This window comes from Coregonus lavaretus, assembly GCF_964263955.1.
Source record: "Coregonus lavaretus genome assembly, chromosome: 15".
NCBI lineage: Eukaryota > Metazoa > Chordata > Actinopteri > Salmoniformes > Salmonidae > Coregonus > Coregonus lavaretus.
In genome coordinates this window covers 34,803,622-34,828,306 of record NC_140002.1, presented here as the reverse complement: position 1 = coordinate 34,828,306, position 24,685 = coordinate 34,803,622, and the positions used below count along the sequence as shown (strand labels likewise).

The following is a 24,685-nucleotide window of genomic DNA, read 5'->3' as shown; positions in this document are numbered from 1 at the left end:
GCTGAGCAGCCTTTTAGGTTATGTCGATATAGGACTCGTTTTACTGTGGATATAGATACTTTTGTACCTGTTTCCTCCAGCATCTTCACAAGGTCCTTTGCTGTTGTTCTGGGATTGATTTGCACTTTTCGCACCAAATTACGTTCATCTCTAGGAGACAGAACGCGTCTCCTTCCTGAGCGGTATGACGGCTGCGTGGTCCCATGGTGTTTATACTTGCGTACTATTGTTTGTACAGATGAATGTGGTACCTTCAGGCGTTTGGAAATTCCTCCCAAGGATGAACCAGACTTGTGGAGGTCTACAATTTTTTTTCTGAGATCTTGGCTGATTTCTTTTGATTTTCCTATGATGTCAAGCAAAGAGGCACTGAGGTTGAAGGTAGGCCTTGAAATACATCCACAGGTACACCTCCAATTGACTCAAATGATGTCAATTAGCCTATCAGAAGCTTCTAAAGCCATGACATCATTTTCTGGAATTTTCCAAGCTGTTTTAAGGCACAGTCAACTTAGTGTATGTAAACTTCTGACCCACTGGAATTGTGATACAGTGAATTATAAGTGAAATAATCTGTCTGTAAACAATTGTTGGAAAGATTACTTGGGTCATGCACAAAGCCAAAACTATAGTTTGTTAACAAGAAATTTGTGGAGTGGTTGAAAAATGAGTTTTAATGAGTGTATGTAAACTTCCGACTTCAACTGTTTGTGTATGTACAGTGGGGAGAACAAGTATTTGATACACTGCTGATTTTGCAGGTTTTCCTACTTACAAAGCATGTAGAGGTCTGTAATTTTTATCATAGGTACACTTCAACTGTGAGAGACGGAATCTAAAACAAAAATCGATTTTGTTCCACTACTCTTTGCAGATCTTCTCCAAGTCATTAAGGTTTCGAGGCTGACGTTTGGCAACTCGATCATTCAGCTCCCTCCACAGATTTTCTATGGGATTAAGGTCTGGAGACTGGCTAGGCCACTCCAGGACCTTAATGTGCTTCTTCTTGAGCCACTCTTTTGTTGCCTTGGCCGTGAGTTTTGTGTCATTGTCATGCTGGAATACCCATCCACAACCCATTTTCAATGCCCTGGCTGAGGGAAGGAGGTTCTCACCCAAGATATGAGGGTGCATGGCCCCGTCCATCGTCCCTTTGATGCGGTGAAGTTTTCCTGTCCCCTTAGCAGAAAAACACCCCCAAAGCATAATGTTTCCACCTCCATGTTTGACGGTGGGGATGGTGTTCTTGGGGTCATAGGCAGCATTCCTCCTCCTCCAAACACGGCGAGTTGAGTTGATGCCAAAGAGCTCGGTTTTGGTCTCATCTGTCCACAACACTTTCACCCAGTTCTCCTCTGAATCATTCAGATGTTCATTGACAAACTTCAGACGGCCTTGTATATGTGCTTTCTTGAGCAGGGGGACCTTGCGGGCGCTGCAGGATTTCAGTCCTTCACGGCGTAGTGTGTTACCAATTGTTTTCTTGGTGACTATGGTCCCAGCTGCCTTGAGATCATTGACAAGATCCTCCCGTGTAGTTCTGGGCTGATTCCTCACCGGTCTCATGATCATTGCAACTCCACGAGGTGAGATCTTGCATGGAGCCCCAGGCCGAGGGAGATTGACAGTTCTTTTGTGTTTCTTCCATTTGTGAATAAAACTGTTGTCACCTTCTCACCAAGCTGCTTGGCGATGGTCTTGTAGCCCATTCCAGCCTTGTGTAGGTCTACAATCTTGTCCCTGACATCCTTGGAGAGCTCTTTGGTCTTGGCCATGATGGAGAGTTTGGAATCTGATTGATTGATTGCTTCTGTGGACAGGTGTCTTTTATACAGGTAACAAGCTGAGATTAAGAGCACTCCTTTTAAGAGTGTGCTCCTAATCTCAGCTCGTTACCTGTATAAAAGACACCTGGGAGCCAGAAATCTTTCTGATTGAGAGGGGGTCAAATACTTATTTCCCTCATTAAAATGCAAATCAATTTATAACATTTTTGACATGCCTTTTTCTGGATTTTTTTGTTGTTATTCTGTCTCTCACTGTTCAAATAAACCTACCATTAAAATTAGAGACTGATAATTTCTTTGTCAGTGGGCAAACGTACAAAATCAGCAGGGGATCAAATACTTTTTTCCCTCACTGTATATATGTATATATATATATATATATATATATATATATATATATATATACACACACAGTGGGGAGAACAAGTATTTGATACACTGCCGATTTTGCAGGTTTTCCTACTTACAAAGCATGTAGAGGTCTGTAATTTTTATCATAGGTACACTTCACCTGTGAGAGACGGAATCTAAAACAAAAATCCAGAAAATCACATTGTATGATTTTTAAGTTATTAATTTGCATTTTATTGCATGATATAAGTATTTGATACATCAGAAAAGCAGAACTTAATATTTGGTACAGAAACCTTTGTTTGCAATTACAGAGATCATACGTTTCCTGTAGGTCTTGACCAGGTTTGCACACACTGCAGCATGTATTTTGGCCCACTTCTCCATACAGACCTTCTCCAGATCCTTCAGGTTTCGGGGCCTACGCTGGACAATACGGACTTTCAGCTCCCTCCAAAGATTTTCTATTGGGTTCAGGTCTGGAGACTGGCTAGGCCACTCCAGGACCTTGAGATGCTTCTTACGGAGCCACTCCTTAGTTGCCCTGGCTGTGTGTTTCGGGACGTTGTCATGCTGGAAGACCCAGCCACGACCCATCTTTAATGCTCTTACTGAGGGAAGGAGGTTGTTGGCCAAGATCTCGCCTCAATACGGTGCAGTCGTCCTGTCCCCTTTGCAGAAAAGCATCCCCAAAGAATGATGTTTCCACCTCCATGCTTCACAGTTGGGATGGTGTTCTTGGGGTTGTACTCATCCTTCTTCTTCCTCCAAACACAGCGAATGGAGTTCAGAGAGATCATCCAGATGGTCATTGGCAAACTTCAGACGGGCCTAGACATGCGCTGGCTTGAGCAGGGGGATCTTGCGTGCGCTGCAGGATTTTAATCCATGACGGCGTAGTGTGTTACTAATGGTTTTCTTTGAGACTGTGGTCCCAGCTCTCTTCAGGTCATTGACCAGGTCCTGCCGTGTAGTTCTGGGCTGATCCCTCACCTTCCTCATGATCATTAATGCCCCACGAGGTGAGGTCTTGCATGGAGCCCCAGACCGAGGGTGATTGACCGTCATCTTGAACTTCTTCCATTTTCTGATATTTGCGCCAACAGTTGTTGCCTTCTCACCAAGCTGCTTGCCTATTGTCCTGTAGCCCATCCCAGCCTTGTGTAGGTCTACAATTTTATCCCTGATGTCCTTACACAGCTCTCTGGTCTTGGCCATTGTGGAGAGGTTGGAGTCTGTTTGATTGAGTGTGTGGACAGGTGTCTTTTATACAGGTAACGAGTTCAAACAGGTGCAGTTAATACAGGTAATGAGTGGAGAACAGGAGGGCTTCTTAAAGAAAAACTAACAGGTCTGTGAGAGCCGGAATTCTTACTGGTTGGTAGGTGATCAAATACTTATGTCATGCAATAAAATGCAAATTAATAACTTAAAAATCATACAATGTGATTTTCTGGATTTTTGTTTTAGATTCCGTCTCTCACAGTTGAAGTGTACCTATGATAAATATTACAGACCTCTACATGCTTTGTAAGTAGGAAAACCTGCAAAATCGGCAGTGTATCAAATACTTGTTCTCCCCACTGTATATATATATATATATTTATTTGCGGGAAAAAAACATATGGGGGATTGGAAGTGATGCAGACAGTTACATTGATGGAAGTTACAATCTATCTGCAATATTAAAGCTGATAAAAAATAAAACAAAAGAAGAGATGGGTTATGAACTCTGATCCAGGCGAGTGCTCCCAGGGGAAGAAAGAGAGAGAGAGAACGATTGAGGGTGTATAGAGAGGGTGGGGTGTCTACCTGTAAGAAGATGGGGAACCTGACGCCACACAGACTCACAGATTGTCTCTAATTGAAAAGGCTGCTCATTAACCCAATGGACTTGTGGAGGCAGTGTCATTCCACGAGTCATGGGCCTTAAAATAGGGTATTTCGAGCGGCATCATCTGCACACTCACACAGCACTTCTCTCCGGGCCATGGTTCTGTCATCACTAACTCTGGCGATACTGCAGGTCTGACGTCAATCTGCAGCGCGGTGTCACAACCTATGTATCTCGGTGTAGCCCTGCAGGCTTGTCCCAAATCAGCTCCACTGCTCTGTGTAGTTATATGTAGACCTAGAGTAGTCCCTGCAGCCTGGTCCCAGATCAGCTCCACTGCTCTACCGTGTCTCTCCTTTCTCTGTAAACACATGCTGCAGTCAGAGCCCACTGCATTGTGTTGTTGGCTGTCCTAACAAGGCTCTGCAGGCTGTGTGTCTATTCGGAGCCACACAGGGTCTAATGGATAAGGGATCTCCAGCCCAGTGTGTGTGTGGGTGGGTTGGGAGGGGAGGGGAGGGGAGGTGGAGCATACAGCGGGGAGGGGAGCCACGGCGTCTCTGTACCTGGCTAATACTCAGTGACATGCAGGCCGTATGGATTGCCCAGCCCTGAGCTGGTGGGAGAGGCTAAATTCAGCCCCAAGGTCTTATGCCTCAGTGTGAGCTGTAGACAGATCAGCGGTGCAGCCAGAATGCAGCAGCCCACTGTGGAGCCTGATGCCCCAGCGTCTGCTGTGGTTAAGATGAGCTGCTGTGACAGAGGCAGACAGAGGAGACAGTGTTGCTGTCAGCCCAGTGTCCTAAATTGCACGGGTTCTCAAAGTTGGGTGCAGGTACTGCAGGGGGTACGCAACCAGATCTCAATATACACTGAGTGTACAAAACATTATGCTCTGTCCATGACATAGACTGACCAGGTGATACCAGGTGAAACCTATGATCCCTAATTGGTTACTTATTAAATCCACTTCAATCAGTGTAGCTAAAGGGAAGGAGGCAGGTTAAAGGAGGATTTTTAAGCCTTGAGACCAATGTTCCCTCTAAGCTACGCCGGGCGTTTAGCTCCCCCGGGACTGCCACGCAGTAGAAATATCAGCGCTCGCAGAGAAGCACAAGATTGAACTTCACTCAACTTTCTAGAGTTTTCCCTGTTAGTTAACACTATCAACATTTCCCTTTACTGTGGGAATTGTGATCGAATCAACGCAATATTAGCCATTTTCAATGCAACATACCAAAACAAAATGAACTATGCAAGACTTGGAATGCAAAACTAACTTTGCAAAATATTTTGTTGTAGGCAGAACACATCAGAGTAGGATTCTATTGCATTGACAGGCAGGACTCAGGCTCATACTCTACACAGACCGGTGCACCATAACCAATCAGAGCTGCAGTAGGCCTATATGCAAATAGACCATTGCCATATATGGATCTGTGCCATTCACTTTGAACTGGTCTATTTTTACAGCATGAGCGGTCGTGAGTAGATGCGCTTGTTTTGAGATCAAAGCGAAAGCTATATGTAGCGACGTGTGCACATTTGTACATTTGTTCATATCCTTTGCTAGTTAGTGAGTTATTAGCCCAGATCATTTGTAGTCAGCAATGGGGGAGTGATTGCTTCCTACAAGAGCACAAAACATTTGCATTTCTAGACATCTTTGAATAGCGAGTCAGGTAAAGAGCTTTTTTTTGTCTTAAAGGGGCAGTGTTGTGTTTTGAGACAGGCTTGAATAAGATAAGTAGCCAATAGGCAGAGGGTAGCATAATTTGTCTGATTCTCTGTAATAATGGTATGGGAATAATGATGCATTTTATTTTGTAAAGTGGTTTCTTGCATCAAACAACACAACAACATATTCAGTCACATCCTTGTCTGAAGGACAAGTGGATAAACAGGTTAAATGTCAAGCCCTGCATGTTTTTTCAAAAGTCTCATGGAATGTAGGCCTACATTGAACACTACACATTGGCCGCTACTGTAGGCTGAACGATAGAACAGCTATTTCCAAATGTTATGGGATGCATTTTCTCCATTGTTTTTGATGGTAGGCTACTCTGGTAGGCCTACATTATGATCAAATAGCCACAGTAGCCTACTTAGCCACTGTTAAAACTAACTTAAAGTGGGTACAGCCTCAGTGTTCACAGTAAACTCGTGCCAGAAGTTGCATAGAATTTTCACAACGCTCAAGTTTGCGTTCAGCAGACCTGAAATTTGCTCAGTGATGAAACAAAATTAGAGGGGAACATTGCTTGAGACAATTGAGACATGGATTGTGTATGTGTGCCATTCAGAGGGTAAATTTGCAAGACAAAATATTTAAGTGAAAAGTTTGGACACACCTACTCATTCAAGTTTTTTTTTTTTACTTGTACTATTTTCTACTTTGTAGAATAATAGTGAAGACATCAAAACTATGAAATAACACATATGGAATCGTGTAGTAACCAAAAAAGTGAAACAAATCTAAATATATTTGATATTTGATATTCTTCAAAGTAGCCACCCTATGCCTTGATGACAGCTTTGCACACACTTGGCATTCTCTCATCCGGCTTCATGAGGTAGTCACCTGGAATGCAGTTCAATTAACAGGTGTGCCTTTGTTAAAAGTTAATTTGTGGAATTTCCTTCCTTCTTAATGCATTTGAGCCAATCAGTTGTGGTGTGACAAGAGAAACGACAGTCCATCATTACTTTAAGACATGAAGGTCAGTCAATCCGGAAATGTTCAAGAACTTTTAACGTTTCTTCAAGTGCAGTCGCAAAAACCATCAAGCGCTATGATGAAACTGGCTCTCATGAGGACCACCACAGGAAAGGAAGACCCAGAGTTACCTCTGCTGAAGAGGATAAGATCATTAGAGTTCCTCAGATTGCAGCTCAAATAAATGCTTCACAGAGTTCAAGTAACAGACACATCTCAACATCAACTGTTCAGAGGAGACTGCGGGAATCAGGCCTTCGTGGTCGAATTGCTGCAAAGAAACCGCTACTAAAGGACACCAATAATAAGAGACTTGCCTATGGCCAAGAAACACAAGCAATGGACATTAGACTAGTTGAAATCTGTCCTTTGGTCTGATGAGTCCAAATTTGAGATTTTTGGTTCCAACCGCCGTGTCTTTGTGAGACGCAGAGTAGGTGAATGGATGATCTCCGCATGTGTGGTTCCCACCGTGAAGCATAGAGGAGGAGGTGTGATGGTGTGGGGGTGCTTTGCTGGTGACACTGTCAGTGATTTATTTAGAATTCAAGGCACACTTTACCAGCATGGCTACCACAGCATTCTGCAGGGATACGCCATCCCATCTGGTTTGCTCTTAGTGGGACTATCATTTGTTTTTCAACAGGACAATGACCCAACACACCTCCAGGCTGTGTAAGGGATATTTGACCAAGAAGGAGAGTGATGGAGTGCTGCATCAGATGACCTGGCCTCCGCAATCACCCGACCTCAACCCAGTTGAGATGGTTTGGGATGAGTTGGACCGCAGAGTGAAGGAAAAGCAGCCAACAAGTGCTCAGCATATGTGGGAACTCCTTCAAGACTGTTGGAAAAGCATTCCAGGTGAAGCTGGTTGAGAGAATGTCAAGAGTGTGCAAAACTGTCATCAAGGCAAAGGGTGGCTACTTTGAAGAATCTAAAATCTAAAATATATTTTGATTTGTTTAACACTTGTTTTGTTACTACATGATTCCATATGTGCTATTTCATAGTTTTGATGTCTTCACTATTATTCTACAATGTAGAAAATAGTAAAAATAAAGAAAAACCCTTGAATGAGTAGGTGTTCTAAAACTTTTGACCGGTAGTGTATATATTTTTTTGTTTGTTATTATTTGTATGAATATTACTAACAAAAACAGATTAAACTAATTTTGGCCAAGGGATATACAATGTAATATTATGAATCTACAATTTATTTTCTTAACCTTGGGCAACATGGGCATGGGAGGCTCACAGGGATATTGGTATCCACAGTACTCCACCAATTATACATTTTTCAACTCAATACTTATTGTATTCCCAATTATTATATATATGTATATTTTCTCATAAATACACAGTAATTTAAAGTAACTGTCCAGTGAAAATCTCACTTTTAAAGGTTCGTATTCTGTTAACTAATTCACAAATAATGTTGTTGACTCGTCATATACTCGTATTTGTGGCCAAAGCATTTTTTAAAATGCTGTATATCTAACATACCGTTTCAAAAATGATTTTTACTCACATGAAGATTTCTAATGACTGGTATATTCCCACACCATTCTATTCTTGGGTTAAGCCCACACCATTCTATTCTTGGGTTAAGCCCACACCATTCCAACACATAAAAGCTGCTTTTTAACCTTCTTAAGGAAAACTATTTTACTCATATTGTAATTAATTATAGGTAATATTTAATAGAAATCTGGAAACACTGGACAGTTACTTTAAGCTTTAAAACTGCAAGGTTTTCTCTCTGCCTCATGGCAAAATGTGTAGAATTGCAGGAAATTAGCTTGAAAACTGCAACATTTTCTCTCCGATGCCAAGAGGCGGCCTTTAAAATGTTCCTTCCTAGGGCCCGAGACTTGGTTCGTCCGGCCATGCGCTGCCAGTCATGGTAAAACTCCTTATATGATATTTTTTATCTCACTCGAGTTGTGTTCTGATTATGAGGGGGTCCCTGATGAAATTGCTAACACAAAAGGGGTCCACGGCCCCAAAACATTTGAGAACCCCTGATCTATTGAGCTACCTGACTGGAACCTCCTCTGCTCTGCCACTGGCTCCAGACCTACAGGAGAGGAGAAGAGAAGAGAAGAGCAAAATGTTGATGTTATGAGACTGAAGAGTCTCTTCTTCTTTCCTCTTGTTGAGGCCAAACACATACCAGAGTTCCAAACACAGCAAGTGCAGTCCTCCAGCCTCCTCTCCTTTTTTCTCTCCTCTCCCCTCCTCTGTCCCGTGGACAGCGCTAATGGTTCTCCAGTGCTCTACAGCCTCTTCTCCCAGCGCATGGCTCAGCAGCTACACTCACTCATTAATACAACACAATCCCTCCCCACACTGGGCCTCCATTTTGACTCATACATTGTTTATGACTTCTGCAATCAGTGGCAGGTCGTATAGCAGAACTGCTGTGTAACTCACTGAGTGCTCAAAGCCTGACTGTGCCAAGTATAACCAATGTATTACTCTCACATTATTGAGAGAACTGTTTCGCCTTGTATTGAATGGCAGTAAATGTGTAATTGTGTATCATAAAACATGGTTTAAGCAGTGGCGACAGGGGTGAGTGAGTAGTATGCCTGCTACACACTAGCGCGCGCACACACACACACACACACACACACACTGCTCCTGTCCCATATAAATATACACCCCTCAGCTAGGGGATTCATCTGAGCTCTGAGTTGCGTTGATGATCTGACACTTTACGCTACTCTCTTTCATCTTAGTGTACCTCAGTCTGTTCCCCTCGTCTAAGTTTCTTCCTCCTCCATGTACGGAGAGGACCATTATTAATGCAGAACAAATTAAGGCTGTTTACTTGGGTGTTAATGACAGGGGGCCTAGGTGGCCTAGTCTAATTAATATCAACGTCCCAGGTCCAAGGAGAACGACACTGGCATCTTGTTAGGAGGGAAGTGTCCAGTACACACACACACACACACACACACACACACACACACGTTTGTTTTACTATCCTTGTGGGGACCAAACAATTGATTCCAATTCAAAATTATATATTACCCTAACCCTAAACCTTACCCTAACCCTTAACCTAACCCTAATTGTAACCCTAACCCTAATTGTAACCCGAAGCATAACCCTTAAGCCTAAAATAGCCTTTTTCCTTGTGGGGACTGGCGAAATGTCCCCACTTGTTCCGAATTTTCCTTGTTTTACTATCCTTGGGAGGACTTCTGGTCCCCACAGGGATGGTGATTATTCTTTTTTTAAACACAAACACACACACACACAAACTCTACACTTAGCTCTTTGATTCAACAGGGTCCCACAGGCTTAACACTTTAATGTTTTAAGTCCTGATTCTAGATCAGATTGGGATGCTACACCGACAAAGAGTTCCGGATAAAGACCCAGCTGTGTGTCCTGGTCAGGTCTCTACTGACCCTAGATCAGAGACCAGCATAATACTGATGAGGGGGAGGCATGACCATGTCCATCATGACCATGTCCATCATGACCATGTCCATCATGACTATGTCCATCATGACCATGTCCATCATGACTATGTCCATCATGACCATGTCCATGCCAGGTTTATGGTCTTACATATATAACCTGAAAACTACTGAGGCGGGACATCTCCATACTCCTGATTCTCTCTCAGCTCTGCAGCAGATTGCATCGGCACTCCATGAGCTGTGTCTACTGAGGATTCTTTATTTTGTTACACAAAATGTTCTGACTGCTCCAGTGCACTCCGACACCGTTGGTACAATCAGTCTGAAAGTCTTTGAAAGTTAAATGGAATGTATGAACATCTCTCTCAGGATCCAAGTAAGTCACCCTCATAAACTATGGGCACTATAAAACGCGATGACAAAGTAATATAGGCTGTGGTCGTATATCATTCCCTCACAATACAGTAGCTGTATGAAACGCAGCACGTAGCTCATGTGCTGCTGCTGGGTAGATGTGTGTTGACAGAGGTGTGACTGCTAACATTTGCTGGACCTATGTTTGTAATGGTTGAAGTGTTACAGTGTTGTGGCTGATTCTGTCACATTCATATATTGCTTCATTATAGTTAATGAGGAAACTATCGCCTTTCCTCCTCAGCTACAGTAGCTAGCTGTTCCCTCTGTCTTCTGCTCCATAGAGGAGGATATAGGGCAAGGATCATCAAATAGATTCAGCTGCGGGACAATTCTTTTCTGGAGTGGTTGGTCAGGGGGCCGGAACATAATTGCAAATAATTTGTAGACTGCAAATTGACCGCAAGAAGCCAAAACAGATATAATATTTGACTGGTGACCCGTGTATACAGTATAGCCAATTTATCGTTACTTATTGTGTATTTATTATTACTTTTATTATTACGTGTTTGACTTCTCTATTATTTCTATATTTTCTTTCTCTCTGCATTGTTGGGAAGGGCCTGTAAGTAAGCATTTTACTGTTAGTCTACACCTGTTGTTTATTAAGCATGTGATGAATACACATTTATTTGATTTAAAACATAATCATTTCAAACCTTTCTTACATTTGTATACGATCACATACAGTATATATCTTTATTATGCGTGGGAATACTTTGGAACAGATTTCCTCAATTAAAATCACTTGGAGCAGATTCCCTGATGTTTTACAGTCTTTTATGTCCAACAATAAAAAAATTAAAAACTTGGGGGGCCAAATAAAATCACCCGCGGGCCACCAGTTGGGGATCCCTGATAGAGGGATTTGGGATCTTTCCAAATATCTTCGCTTCCTCCCCTCATCATTATGTTGTATGAAACGTGTAATTACCAGCATAAAGCCGGGCCTTTCTGGGCTCTGGGCTTTCTCCCTATTTCTATAAATGACTTTCCCTCTCCCAAATCAAAACCCATGAAGTCCTTATAAGAAAGGATCAGTGTACAAAATGGTTTCATTCCAAACGGAATCCTTTGGCCTCCATCGACACAAAAAGAGACACTGTTCACACTAGCAGACGGACACAAATGTGCTCGCAAACACTCACACACATCCACAAGCATGCACGCACACATACACAAATCCATTGAGCGCATGCACACACACACACAAGTACACCAGCCGACATGAATAGACAACCCAGTCTTTTAAACCCAGTCTCTTCAGTGCTCGCAGACACACATGCTCAGACATTGTGAGTATACATTTCACTTATATGAGGGAGAACTTGCTGTGTGGTTGTTTTCATTGATTCCGAGGCATTAAGAATGATAGCACTCAAAGGAGAGGTGAGAAGCTAGTGCGTGTGTGTGGCAGCACATGTCAACGCCACCTGGTTCTCTCCAGCTCATCTGTAGCTCATCTGTGATTCGTGCCTTTGATACAGCTGGCAAAGAGCCTTTTCCAAAACAACAAAAGATGAGACTTGGTGCTGAAGGATGACAACAATTGGCCGCTTCTCAGTCTGGAGATGAAAAGATGGCATCCGTTTCCTTCCCTCTTGTTTGTCGTTTTTTATTTTGCCATTTCTTATTTCAAAGGTGCCTGTAAAAGGTAATGTCGGGAGGAGTGATCCCCCCCCCCCCCCCATTTCACCAGTTTCACCCTCCCCCCTCCCCTCCTCAGTACTGCCACAGTGAGGCTGCCTCTCTCAGAGCTCCATGTCTTCTCCTGTGGGCCATGACTGTGTTTACAGACGTACTGTATCCCTTCTGGAGTAGGCTCTCCCCCCGTACAGAGAACTTTATGTCCCCCTCTCAGACAGACAGACGTGCCTGGGGCCAGGAGTGGAAGGAGAGTTCACTTATATTGGAGGGGTAACCAGAAGAGTGAATAATATGACTATGTCAAACTAAAGTAGTGCTTTGCTAAAAGCACTCTCCAGCTACATTATACAGCTCTTTCTATGCCCTGTGGATTGTTATAAAAGCATTGTATATTCCAAGGTGTATGATATATAGTTGTTGAGTGCTAAGCAGAGCAGGGGATTGGTGGTGTATTGTCATTGCTAGGTGAGCTGAGCTGCAGCAGAGCAGAGCAGCAGCCGATGTTGGGCTACAGCCGAGTACAATACAGAGGACACTGACACGGCTGTGACCTTACTGTGGGGCGCTCGCTGCAGCAGTCCATCGCCGTAGTGATAGCGTCATAGTGACGTGCCACACTGGCTTCTGGGAAAAGGGGGCCGGACACAGAGATAAAGCCAGTGGGGGACATGAAACAGGAGAGAGGTGCAAACTGTTGGCAAGTATAGACTTTCACAGAACGATGAGAAACGAGCAGAGTTAGTGAGATGGATTAGTTATAGATGAGTGTAAGATTTGACAGGATGACAGATTGGAGTGAAAAACAGTGGTAGTTTCATAGAGAGAGAAAGGGAGATGGATGGAGGACAAGGATGGATGGAGGCGAGCGTAATGGCGTCACACAGCTACAGGGGGTCAGGATGGTTATATATAGAGGAGAGACTGATTCATTGTGGAGAGAGCTGGGACGAGATTGCTGTTACTGTGAACGATCTCTCTCAAAGGAAGGGAAGATAAATCAATGTTTTGTATAAGAAAAGGGAAAATATTTGGAGTTTTCTGTTACCGGACGTCAATGACAGCTTTGTGGTTATGAATAGATGACTTACCTCATGTTATTTTGAATTAGGTAGAGACAAAAAATATGACAGTCTGAGTTCTCAAAGAGAGGAAGTGTGTGCTGCAGTGCTGCTGTGAGTCTAATCAGTGCTTCTTTCTCTCTCTCTCTACTGTTGAAGTGGAGCGAATGCCTGTGCTCTCAGCCGAGGAGGGGTGGAGGAGAGGAGAGACCGCTGAGGACAGGTCCCCAGAGGCCCCCTCTGGCCCCCACTCCATAAACAGATGTGTCCTTGTCCCCAGTCTCCATCAAGAGAGCGCAGCCACTCAAGTGGCCAAATAATAGTGACAGATTTAAAGCTAAATATTGTCTTTATCTCGTCAGTATTAAAAGGGCCATGAAATTGATTTAATGCGGCAGCGCCTCTCTTGGGCGGCTTCTTACCGCCTGAACACAAAACAATGAGCCGCAGCGATCTATTAATTAACCCACCTAATCCTGCAACGTTAATCTGTCTCCACAACTTTGCCAGCCACTAACTTTGAAGCCACAGGGTCTACTGGGGGCATCGTGACAATGGCAGGGAGGGGAAGATACAATACTTAGAAGAGAGAGAGACTCCAGCAAAGGGCTCTTCTGCACGGCAACAGCGAGGCTGGCATTTGTGGAGAGGAAGGGGTTCGTGACCGTCATTAGCATAGCATCCGAGCTGATTTGTGTTTTTCTGAAGAGATTAACGAGAGGTGTAGAATATCAGAAGTGCTGTTTGAATCAGTGCCGTCTTAGACTTGAGAGGAATGGGAACTGATTGTGAAATGCTTCCTGTCGGTCTGTATGTCTGTCTGTCTCTGAGCTCTCACCTGTCTCTCACCTCTCTGAGCTGTGATAAGTTTTTCTGGGAATGGTAGCTCCTTGCTTCTCGCCCACCTTACGGTCCCAGCACGACGGCACCTCACACCAACGCTCTTGCTCATGCTCACATTGTATCTGCAGAGGTGTGAATTACCTCATTCTCAGCAGGGCACTGAAAACCAATGTGTTTTTCTCCTCCGTTGCGGTTCCTCTGACCCTGCCCTCTTGCCTCCCCCCACCTGTCCCTTGCCTGCCCCTCATCAGTCTTTGTGTGAGCCCCTCTGGGCAAAACTGCAGGGGGATGCTGGCCCAGAAAATAGGTCACACCTTGGTGGTCTTCTCACCTCAACAGCATCAGAAAAACATTCCCGACTTCCTCCGGAGAGGGCTCAACACTTCCCATTGAACATACACACACAGAACACAGAACACACACACAGAACACAACACACAGAGAACCCGGAACATATCACACACAATCCAACACAGAACAAACACACACAGAACACTTTCTGCTTTGAAAAGATCAAGACCACATCTAGCTGGCTGTCTGGCTGGCAGGCTGGGGGAATTCTGAGATAGAATTTTCTCATTAACAGTTCCTGTCAGGATAATGTGGGCTGTTTGATTATGCAGAAGGGTATTAGGGCCAGAGTGAAGAGTCAGGTCAGTCGTCAGGCCTAATGACGTGCCATTCCTCTGTGTGAGAGAGGGAGGGGAGAGGAGAGAGGAGCAGCCGTCTCTGGTGTCAGGCCCTGGGCATGGACGGGTCTCTGTCAGCCAGAGATGGGTGTGTTCATTAGAGAGAGAGAGAGACTGCACTGTAATTACATCGATGCTGTAATAGAGGCATGGGCACATAGGCTCAATGTGTTGCTATAATAGCACACTGTAATGATCCTGGTATTAGTTCAAATGTTAGAGCACTGCATCTCTGCTAAATACTGTTCAGAGCGTATTTGAACACCATAGTAAGAGATTAACAGATTGGCTCGGAAAGTCAAAGTACAACAAGAAATTGTAATTTTCTTGCAATGAGTATTGAGTGGATATGAACATGACAGTGAGGAGGAGAAGAGTTTCCAACCCCCCACAAAATGTCAAGCCTCAATTTGAGCACCTGAAAACATAAATATTTTGATGCATTCAAGTGGCCAAAGCTGGTCCATAGCAACTGGTAACTACTGCTGCCTGATGAAAATACAGGAGACACACTACAGTGCCAGATCTCCCAGAGAGCAAAGCTGTAAAGTTCTAAAGAAGCTGGTCTCTCCCCAGAGTAAAGCCGTTGACATCCCCTCCCCTACCCCCAGCCAAGAGAGTCCCCCCACGCTAAATGGAAATATGGCAATATGGCACAGAGAGCCGCCACCGAACAGTGCCCACTAGCTGCTGCTAACTCAATTAAGAGGCATGAAAAACTGAGTACTATCGAAATGATAGTGAGCGTTTCAAGGCGTCCTAAGTATTTCATTTGAGTAAATGATTGTGCCGCTTCCCCCCCACACATATTGTGTGTGCTGATAATTGGGTGAGTGAAGGCTCAGCGTGGAGGAGAGGTGTGTGTGAGTGATTGCATATGTGTGTGTACATACATGCGCATATATCTATGTGTGCCTGCCTATGCAAGCATGTTCACAAATCTCTCTCTCTCTCAATAGGAGGGCTATGTAAGTCAGATCCTAAAGCGTGTTGATAGCACACTAGAACACTGTGGTGATCTCCTGTGGAGCGGCCTCTGGGTTCTACTAGCTAGGTCTGGGATGACAGTGGGTGACGTGTGTCCTCTGTGTACCCACAGGCTTCCCGGCGACGGCGTACGGACCGGTGGCAGCGGCAGCGGTGGCGGCAGCGCGTGGCTCAGGTAGGGGGGCCCGTGGAAGAGGCGGCTACATGGCGTACCCGCAGAACGCAGGGCCAGGTAAACTCTGCTCTGTCCGTGTTCCGTGTGGCTGCCGTTCCCTCCAGCTTCTCTCGCTGCTCTGCTTCTCCTTAGCACACTCATAGAAACATGCAGAATGTAGTCCACACACACTGGAGCCATAAACACTTAAATGAAGGGCACAGGCATACATTTTATTCTCCAATCCTAAAACGTTGTCTAAGAATGACTCACCAAAATAATTGGGTGTTAAGCACATAAAGTAGCTTGATCGATTTCTAACAAAGTTTGACTTGTGTAATTCTTCATTGGCGGTGTGCTGCGATATGTCTGCTTTAGCCCTCAGTGACTAACACTGCTCCTCCAACCATAAAACATGTAGACATCCACTCACTATAAACACACACAGCACTGATTGATTAGCTAACACTGTACACGTGTGTGCAGAGCGACTTGTACCTATAATCTGACGCACCAGACTTGCAAGTTTCTCCCTGTTTCTCACTCATCATTGATCCGCCAGTCATCTTCATTAACAGATCTGGCTCTGTCCTCCTCAATAACACTAAAGCAATCAATAGCAGTGAATAACAACCTAGGTGTTGGAAATTGACAGGCAGCATCCAAGATCTAGGGAAGACTGGCTTTCCTAATCAGACTCAGGTCGTCTCTCTCTAAGTGCTACTGTACCTACCATAGGTGGGTTCTATACTATGTCAAGTGCCTTCAGAATGTATTCATACCCCTTGACTTATTCCACATTCCATACTTTCTGAAGGCACTGTATATATGCTCCTGCGGTATGATCATGTGAATGTAAGCTTCAAAGTCCTGATGGAAACTGTTTGGAAATATGACACATCAATACACTCAAGCACGTACACACACACTCTGCCCATCTTCCTCTCCTCATTTGAGCCACATTCACTTCAGCGCAGGGAACAATCAGATGTTCTTTCTCTCCAATCAGGCCTCTTGATCTTGCATTTTCAAAACAAACAATCTCCAGACAATGGAGCTCAATGCCATTCACTGAGAGTTAAACAGGGATGTGATTTGCTGATGGTTCCGTGGAGAGGAGAGGATGAGACAGGAATTTAGAGATGCAGGGGCCCATCTTGTACTGTTGTCTGATTCTGACACAACTCTGTGTTGCCTGGTAGTGCTGGTAGATGATGTATGGGGGGCGGGGAGTGAGGACAGAGGTGTAGTGATGTAAATGGTGACCTCACAGGTCTCCTGTAGTCTAGGTAATGAGGAGCCATGGGGGGCTCTCTCAGCTCTGACGTTTGAGCCGCCCGCAGCCCCATAGTTTACTGCACACAAACACACACTCACAAACACAAACAAACACACACAAAAACACACACAAAGGGTAGATAAACAGGGTCGAGCGCTGAGGAAGATGAAGCGTGTTTAAATGTGACCTTCCTCTCAGCTAATCTCCCGCTCGTCTCCTCTCCATTGTGTGGCGCCGTGCCGGGGAGATCGGGTGCATCTCGTTACCGCCCCGCCACGCTCATATTTATCCACACGCTTATCATCCCACAGAGCGAGCAAGCCTTATACCCCCGTTTGGTCTTCCCCTCACCACGTGGCTGGCTGCTCACCGTTGTGCCCGCCTGCTCCGCAGAGAGCCAAGGGTAAATGAAAGACAGTCCTCAGTCCCCAACACAGGGTTCTGTCACCCTCCTCTCCTCTTCTCTCTGGCTCTGACAGCCCACAGCTTAATGTCACCGGACAAATCGACACCATGCTCACATGGCCTCCCTCTCCATGACAGGGCAGTGCTGCTGCTGCTGCTGCTGATGATGGAGGGTATTTTTAACTCCTCCATGAGGCCCTTTACTCTCTGGGTAAAGCAATCCCTAGGACTGGCCTTGCCTCGCCATCACAACTTAGCCCTGAATGACAAGAATGGAATCTGAATGTTATTCCATGTGTCCCTTCCCAATGTTTGTCCTTCTGTGGATGTATGATAGATGATGAGTCTGTATTACTAAGGTCATATGAGGAAAATATAAGAGGATTGATGTATTGAATAGGTATAGCTATTTGACAGACACTGATGGATGACATGTTATTGATGAGTTATTGCTTTGTTGGTTTATTACTGGGATATAATCATCAGTTTATCAGTGAGTATGTTAACATGCACACTAATAATTTAATATTAAACGGATTGAACGGCGATCATAATCGAAGTAAGCATAAACCAATTCAAACACCTGGTTTTCTGAGCAATCTTTCGAATTATTAGGACACGTAAACGCCTTAATCGGAGTTCCAGCAGTGTACTTGATCTGCGCATGTGCTAGCACCAGCCGAGTGAGCCTCTGAAAGTATGCATCTTAGAAGTAGTTTTCACATACAAACTTTATATGTCCAAACTCAGTATCAAATAGGCCTCCGCAAAATAACATGGTCGCTGTGGTAGAACGTTTATTTTGATTGCCGATTTTCTGCATTTATCAGAGTGCCATCAGGTAGTCTGGTTTCAGATGTGTCTGTGTAAAAAGGGTTATTAGAGAAATCGTTCTTCTTGCAAAGCTTGTCAACGTTTTACTCAAACTATTATATTAATCTGACTATCCACAATAATGTAACCATACTCACTGAGAAGACAATAGGAGTTGTTACTGATGGACTCTCTGTGGCCCTGTCATTCCTATGGACAGAGTTGATCGATCAGTAAGTCAAAGTCTGGGGCACTCTGACCTGACCTTATTGGGCTCAAACAATGGGATCACCCATTACAGTGAGATCTAGATCACTAGATCTCCTCTGTGATCCTCCAACAGTGGGAGATCACCCATCAGAGTGCTATCTTTTAGATTGCCTCGTCATCACTTTGGACCTTATACTGCTTTCAACCTTGGAGGAGTTTTGCTAACAGTATTCAAAGGCAGATTTCCACAGCCCTATAACTCTGCCTTACAGAGAGGGCTACTGTAACATACTAAAGACAAACTCTGTAGCATGCTACAGATGCCTTTGAGTGTCACGATCGTTGAGAGACGGGTCAGACCAAGGTTCAGCGTGGTATGCGTACATATTTATTAATGAAGATAGACACTTGACAAAACAACAAAAGCAAGTTGTCCTATGGGCTATACTCACAACATGCCTAACAGGAACACAAACAAGATCCCACAACTAAGGTAGGCAACCAGGCTACTTAAGTATGATCCCCAATCAGAGACAAGGAGCGACAGCTGCCTCTGATTGGGAATCACACCCGGCCAAACATAGAAATCTCAAACTAGATCTACAACCTAGAAATACAATAACAGAATTCAACAGAAACTCACACCATGACCAAACCAACAAGATTTCTCTCGATCAGGGCGTGACATTGAGCGGCAGCATAGCTACATGCGGTTGTGACGAGGTGTGAAAGAAGGAGTCAGGCGCAGGAGGTAAAATACCGAAGTCCAGAGTTTATTCCGTTGACATAAATCAAACAAAACTATACAAGGGAAAACATCCACCTTGGCATAAACATTAGGAATAGTAGCTCAACCAAGCTACACGCTCTCACAACAAACAATCACTCACAAAGATAAGGGGAACAGAGGGAACACTTATACACATACTAAATAGGGGAATGAGCACCAGGTGTGTGTGATTGACAAGACATGACAAGTGGAGTGAGAATGGGATCGGCAGTAGCTAGTACTCCGGTGACGACGAACGCCGAAGCCTGCCCGAACCAGGAGGGGGGGCAGCCTCGACGTCGTGACAGCGGTAAAGAAATGGAATTTGACCAAAACAACAGAAACGCCGTGCATTTCCATGGCGAAATTCAGAATCTCCTCATTGCCACCCATCAAAATTAGGCTACATTTAGTCTATTGTTTATATGTGTATTTTACACTATGTTGAGGTAGAAATCGGAGTATAATGCTTGTATGGATGTCAACCCCAACACATGTTCATGTCATCACCAATCAACTGCATTACACTTAAAAATGGCTTCAACTACCACCACCAATTTCTATATCGCTAGCTAAACTGTAAGGGGTTGAATTTGACAATAACTTACAGGCAGCAAAGTGGCAAGTAAGTTACTGTATTTCATATTGCAGTACACCTACTGTAATCTAAATACAGTAAAGCAAGTACTGTGTAATGACACACAGTGCAATACCGAATAATTGACTTATTGGACTGTAAAAGTGGTCCTCTGTAGCTCAATTGGTAGAGCATGGCGCTTGTAACGCCAGGGTAGTGGGTTCCATCCCCGGGACCACCCATATGTAAAAATGTATGCACACATGACTAAGTCGCTTTGGATGAAAGCGTCTGCTAAATGGCATATTATTATATTACTATTATTATTTAAAAAGTAAATGCTACCGTAATCGTAATGAATGAATGAAATTCATTGGGTGGAGATTTCACAGTATTTTACCGTAATTACATGGGATTGGTGCAAGCAGGTTGGCTGCTAGGTAATGTGTTTGAAGATTACATCATATCAATTAATATTTGGTGTTTTAGATCACTTGCACTTCTAGAGGCCTTAACAAAGGCTTCCAAACTGGCAGCAACTACAGGGCAAAAAAGACAGAGCAAAATACTTGCTGCCATTCCAGTCTATCCCCTGTACATTTTAAATTGATGGGGCATTATAAGTTAAATTGGTACAGCACTCACACTAATGGGTGGAACAAATATAGCCTCATACAAGGCACGCCTCAAAATATGTTAATGAGACAGAAACAACAATTCCATGCACCCACTAGGGTTTTTGGCTCTCCAAAAATACGGTACAGTACTGTATTCTGTAGGGTGGAATTACAGTACCATTTTAAATACAGCAATTCCTTCCCCGCCCACAACATTTTCCCAAAATGCACCATCAATTACAGTATGCTGCAGTATAATGCTTTCACGTGTAGCTCAGTTGGTAGAGCATGGCGCTTGCAACACCAGGGTTGTGGGTTCGATTCCCACGGGGGGCCAGTATGAAAAAAACTAACAAAAAAAAACGATGTATGCACTCACTAACTGTAAGTCGCTCTGGATAAGAGTGTCTGCTAAATGAGTAAAAATGTAAATAATAGCCAAAATTACAGTATAAATTCGTTTTCCGTTACAGTGTATGCTATCAGCTTATAAGAACGGGAGTTAGCAGTTAGCAGACATTCATGCACCGAAAACAGCCAAATATATCCAAATCAGATTCTAGTAACCACATTGTGGGCCTGTTACAACATCACATAAATGATGACGGATTTGATGAATATCCACTTTGTTAGATTAGATTTTTGGAATGGCCGCCAATGACAGCGTTTTTGCGCTTTCCCCCACGGTCTGCGTTCCATTGCCCCCTCACCCAGGGCCCTTCTCCACAGGAGGCCAGTCTGTCCTCTCCCTCTTGGACTGGTCAACGTGCCTGCCTCACTCAATCTGAGTCCACGTACGTCCGTCCGTCCGTCCGTCGAGCTGTGTGATTGTCATGTCAGCCAGTGGTTTAGACCATTTGTTGCCCGCCCCCTCCTTCCCCTCTGATCTCTCCTCCTCCGTCCCCTCCATCCCACTCAACAGAGATATTTCTGCCCGCTCTCAGTCTCTCATTCAGACCCTTTCAGCTCCCTCCAGAGGAATGAGCTCTTATTATGTGAAGCGGAAATGAGTGGGATGTTTCAGAGTCTTGGAGATGAGATGGCCTCTTCTCTTCTCAAGGCCTCCGTGCCGCCGCCTGTAAACCTGCAGAGCTGCATCGATCGCCATGGAATTTCTGCTGCCGAGCTGATTAGGGCAGAGAATGCTCTTTTGATCTTCTATCTTCTTTCTTCTTAATGTTTTGCGTACTCTACCTCTTTACCTTTGATTCTCTCTCTCTGTGCCTTGCTCTCTCTCATTTTCTTCACTGCCCTCTGCACCCCATCTCTCTTTCTCATCCTCCCTCTCCCTCTGTATCTCTCTCTGTCTCTATACCTTTCCCTCTCCCCATTTTTTCTTCTCCTCTGTCCCATCCTCCCTCCCCTGTGAGTTAGTGGATGTCAGTAAGATGCTAACTCATTGGGAGCGGATCAGTCTCGTCAGCTGAAGAGGCTTCTTACATGTCCAGTTCTCCTGGCCAACAGTCCCTTGATACACAATAAGTGCATTGTGCTGAAGGTTAACGTGGCTTCAGTTCCGTCCATTATTATTTCTGTAATAAGCACATCTCACAGGGCCTTTTCTATGGCCAATCAATTCCGTCTTTACCCTCAGTGCTCCCAGTGACCTCAGAGACTTGGGAAACACTGAGGCCATGCTTTAATGTGACATTTCCCACTGCACAGAGCACAGTATAATTTGGTAGTAATATTTCTATGCCCAAATAATTGTGCTATTAAACAGCATTTGGCAGTGCAACATGTCCCCACAGAGGGATTTAAACAGTGAAATAATATTAAAAATATCCCTGCTTTTGGAACAAGGGATGTGTTGTTTTCAACATACAAAATGTACATTCTGCAACATGTTGACATAAATCTATAATGACATCATTGACATAGATAACGTATCATTTATTAATTTATGTTTGGTTTGATCATTTATACCATCTGATTTATATCCCCTGGGAAACAGTTATCCAATGGTTCTATTCTGCCTTAGAGAGAAACAAGAGGTTCTCATGTAGATGTAGATTTCAGTATTCTCCTCCACTGAACCCTGGCTGTTTTGTTTTCCACTGATGAACCCACAGCTTGCTTGGAGAGGGAAATCATTTGGCACATTTTGCCACATTATCTGAGATCGTTATCCATTTCCTCCCAACAAGCTCTGTGATCCTTGGAAGTGCCCCAGAGGAGTCTAGGATTGGCTGCGTTCGCCGGGCTAAATTAATCTGGATCCCCGGGCCCCATGGGTGCTCAGGTCCATTCGTTTGTCCCAGATGCTGCTCCGCTTAGCTCAGCGACGAGCCCAGAAGAGCATCACATGTCCTGGGTACGAGCATGCCAAACCAATCCATGTGACAGTGGTTTACCCCGGTTTAACTGTGGCCCAGAGAGAAGATGTCACATGTGGGGGAGGTGTTCCAGTCCCCCTCTCCCCTGCTCCTGTCCCAGAGTGCAGTGGCTCACACAGCTGTGTCTGGCAGATGCTCAGGGGTCACAGGAGAGAATGCCATGGGGGTTGGTCCATGCTGTGCCTCTCCAATGGGATTCAGGCTGGAGTCATGGCCACAATCACTTTGGTTTCTAGTAGAAGTTGGAAAAACTTTTGCATGAACTCATTTAAAGACTTTGCATCGACACGAATAGCTATACCTTATAAATCATGTCACTCATAAACACTAATCAAAACTCTTGTCAAATGGTTGTACGTTGTGTTGTTAGAAGGACAGGATCAGAACTGTTCTAGTGTTCCATAGTGTTCTGTTGTTGTGTTCCATAGACCTGACACACCTGCAGGAGGGAAAATATCCTACGTCACGCATCACATTGTCACACGGCTGGTTAGACACCTGTGATTTACTGTCAGAGAACATTCTCTTTTCTGTTCTTTTAAAACTGTTCTTTTCCTGTGAGGCACTTCTGGAAGCTATCAGTGTTTAAAAAAGGATTGAGAGAGGAAGAAAGAGAGAAAGAATGAAAGCCTAAAAGAAGAATAAAAGGCCTGGTTATGGGGTAGTAAATGCCTAAATAAATCTGTTAAAATTCATTAGCCAAGCCTTTCTGAGCACAAAATGACAAGACATTAAATATGTATTATTTATGAAATGTCGGCGCTCTTTGATAAGGGGGTCTAGTGCTGTTAATTAGTCACCCATTCAGTCAGAAAATGCTATTTCAAATGGAAAGTGAAAGCTACTCTCGGCAGCACAGAGAGCGGCTGTTTTTTTTATCCTTTTTAAAATGGCATAGGTGGAAATGGAGTAGCTAATTACAGTCGCTGTGAAATTCAAAGCTAATTTGGGAAGCCGTATGACAGGTTTATTGACATCCTCCACAGAGTGATGTGTGCGGATGGCAACCAGGGAATTGAGAGGGGGCAGGGGAGAGAGGGATGATTGGGAGCAAACGTCACTCTAGGTGTGTGTGTGTGCCTGTGACTATGTGTGTGTGTGTGTATATGTGTGTGTGTGTCTGTGACTGTGTGCCTGTGTGTGTGTGTGTGTGTGTGTGTGTGTGTGTGTGTGTGTGTGTGTGTGTGTGTGACAGTGTGTGCATGCATGGGTGTTTGTGTATTAATATGTGTTTGAGTATGTGTGTGTGTATTTTGGGGAATTGAAGCCTCAGTGTCAGGATAATCACAGACTTTTGTTAGCGAACACTGGTGCACTCTTAAACACCTTGTCCTCTCTCTAAAGTGGAGGGGAATATGCCCTGTATTTTACCACAAACACGATAGGGTTCTTTGTCTGTTTTTTCAAAGAGAGGAGCAGAGTAGCAATACTTTCAAGGCAGTGGTTTAGAATCCTTCCTTAGAGGCAGTCATCTGGCAAAGTGGAAATGAGAGAGGAGCATTATCCACTTGAAGAAAGCCACCCTCGTGATGGCAGTATGCTATGAGAGAACTGTGGAGCTTTTAGCTGGCCGATGAGAGCTGTCCACCCCCACCCCAGCAGTCTCTGGCCAGTGGGCAAAGGGAGAGAGCGAGATAGAGAGCGAGAGAGAGAGAGTGAGCGAGCTAGAGAGAGGAGGGGGGGATCATTATCAGTATAAATGGAGATCGGCAAATGATTCGCACTGCTGGGCCTTCTGATCTGATCTCCAAGGCAACCTCAA

At 44.3% G+C, this 24,685-nt stretch overlaps 1 protein-coding gene across 1 annotated transcript in view; it reads left to right on the top strand.

Annotated features, from left to right (window-relative positions):
• The window catches only part of LOC311143121 (uncharacterized protein), a gene marked incomplete at its 5' end in the record, with an annotated part of 82,326 nt that overhangs the window by 39,015 nt on the left and 18,626 nt on the right, over nucleotides 1-24,685 (top strand). The window contains one exon of the mRNA XM_084178919.1: nucleotides 15,876-15,995. Within this exon, the coding sequence (XP_084035045.1) occupies nucleotides 15,876-15,995 (120 nt within the window). The remainder of the gene's footprint in view (nucleotides 1-15,875; nucleotides 15,996-24,685) is intronic.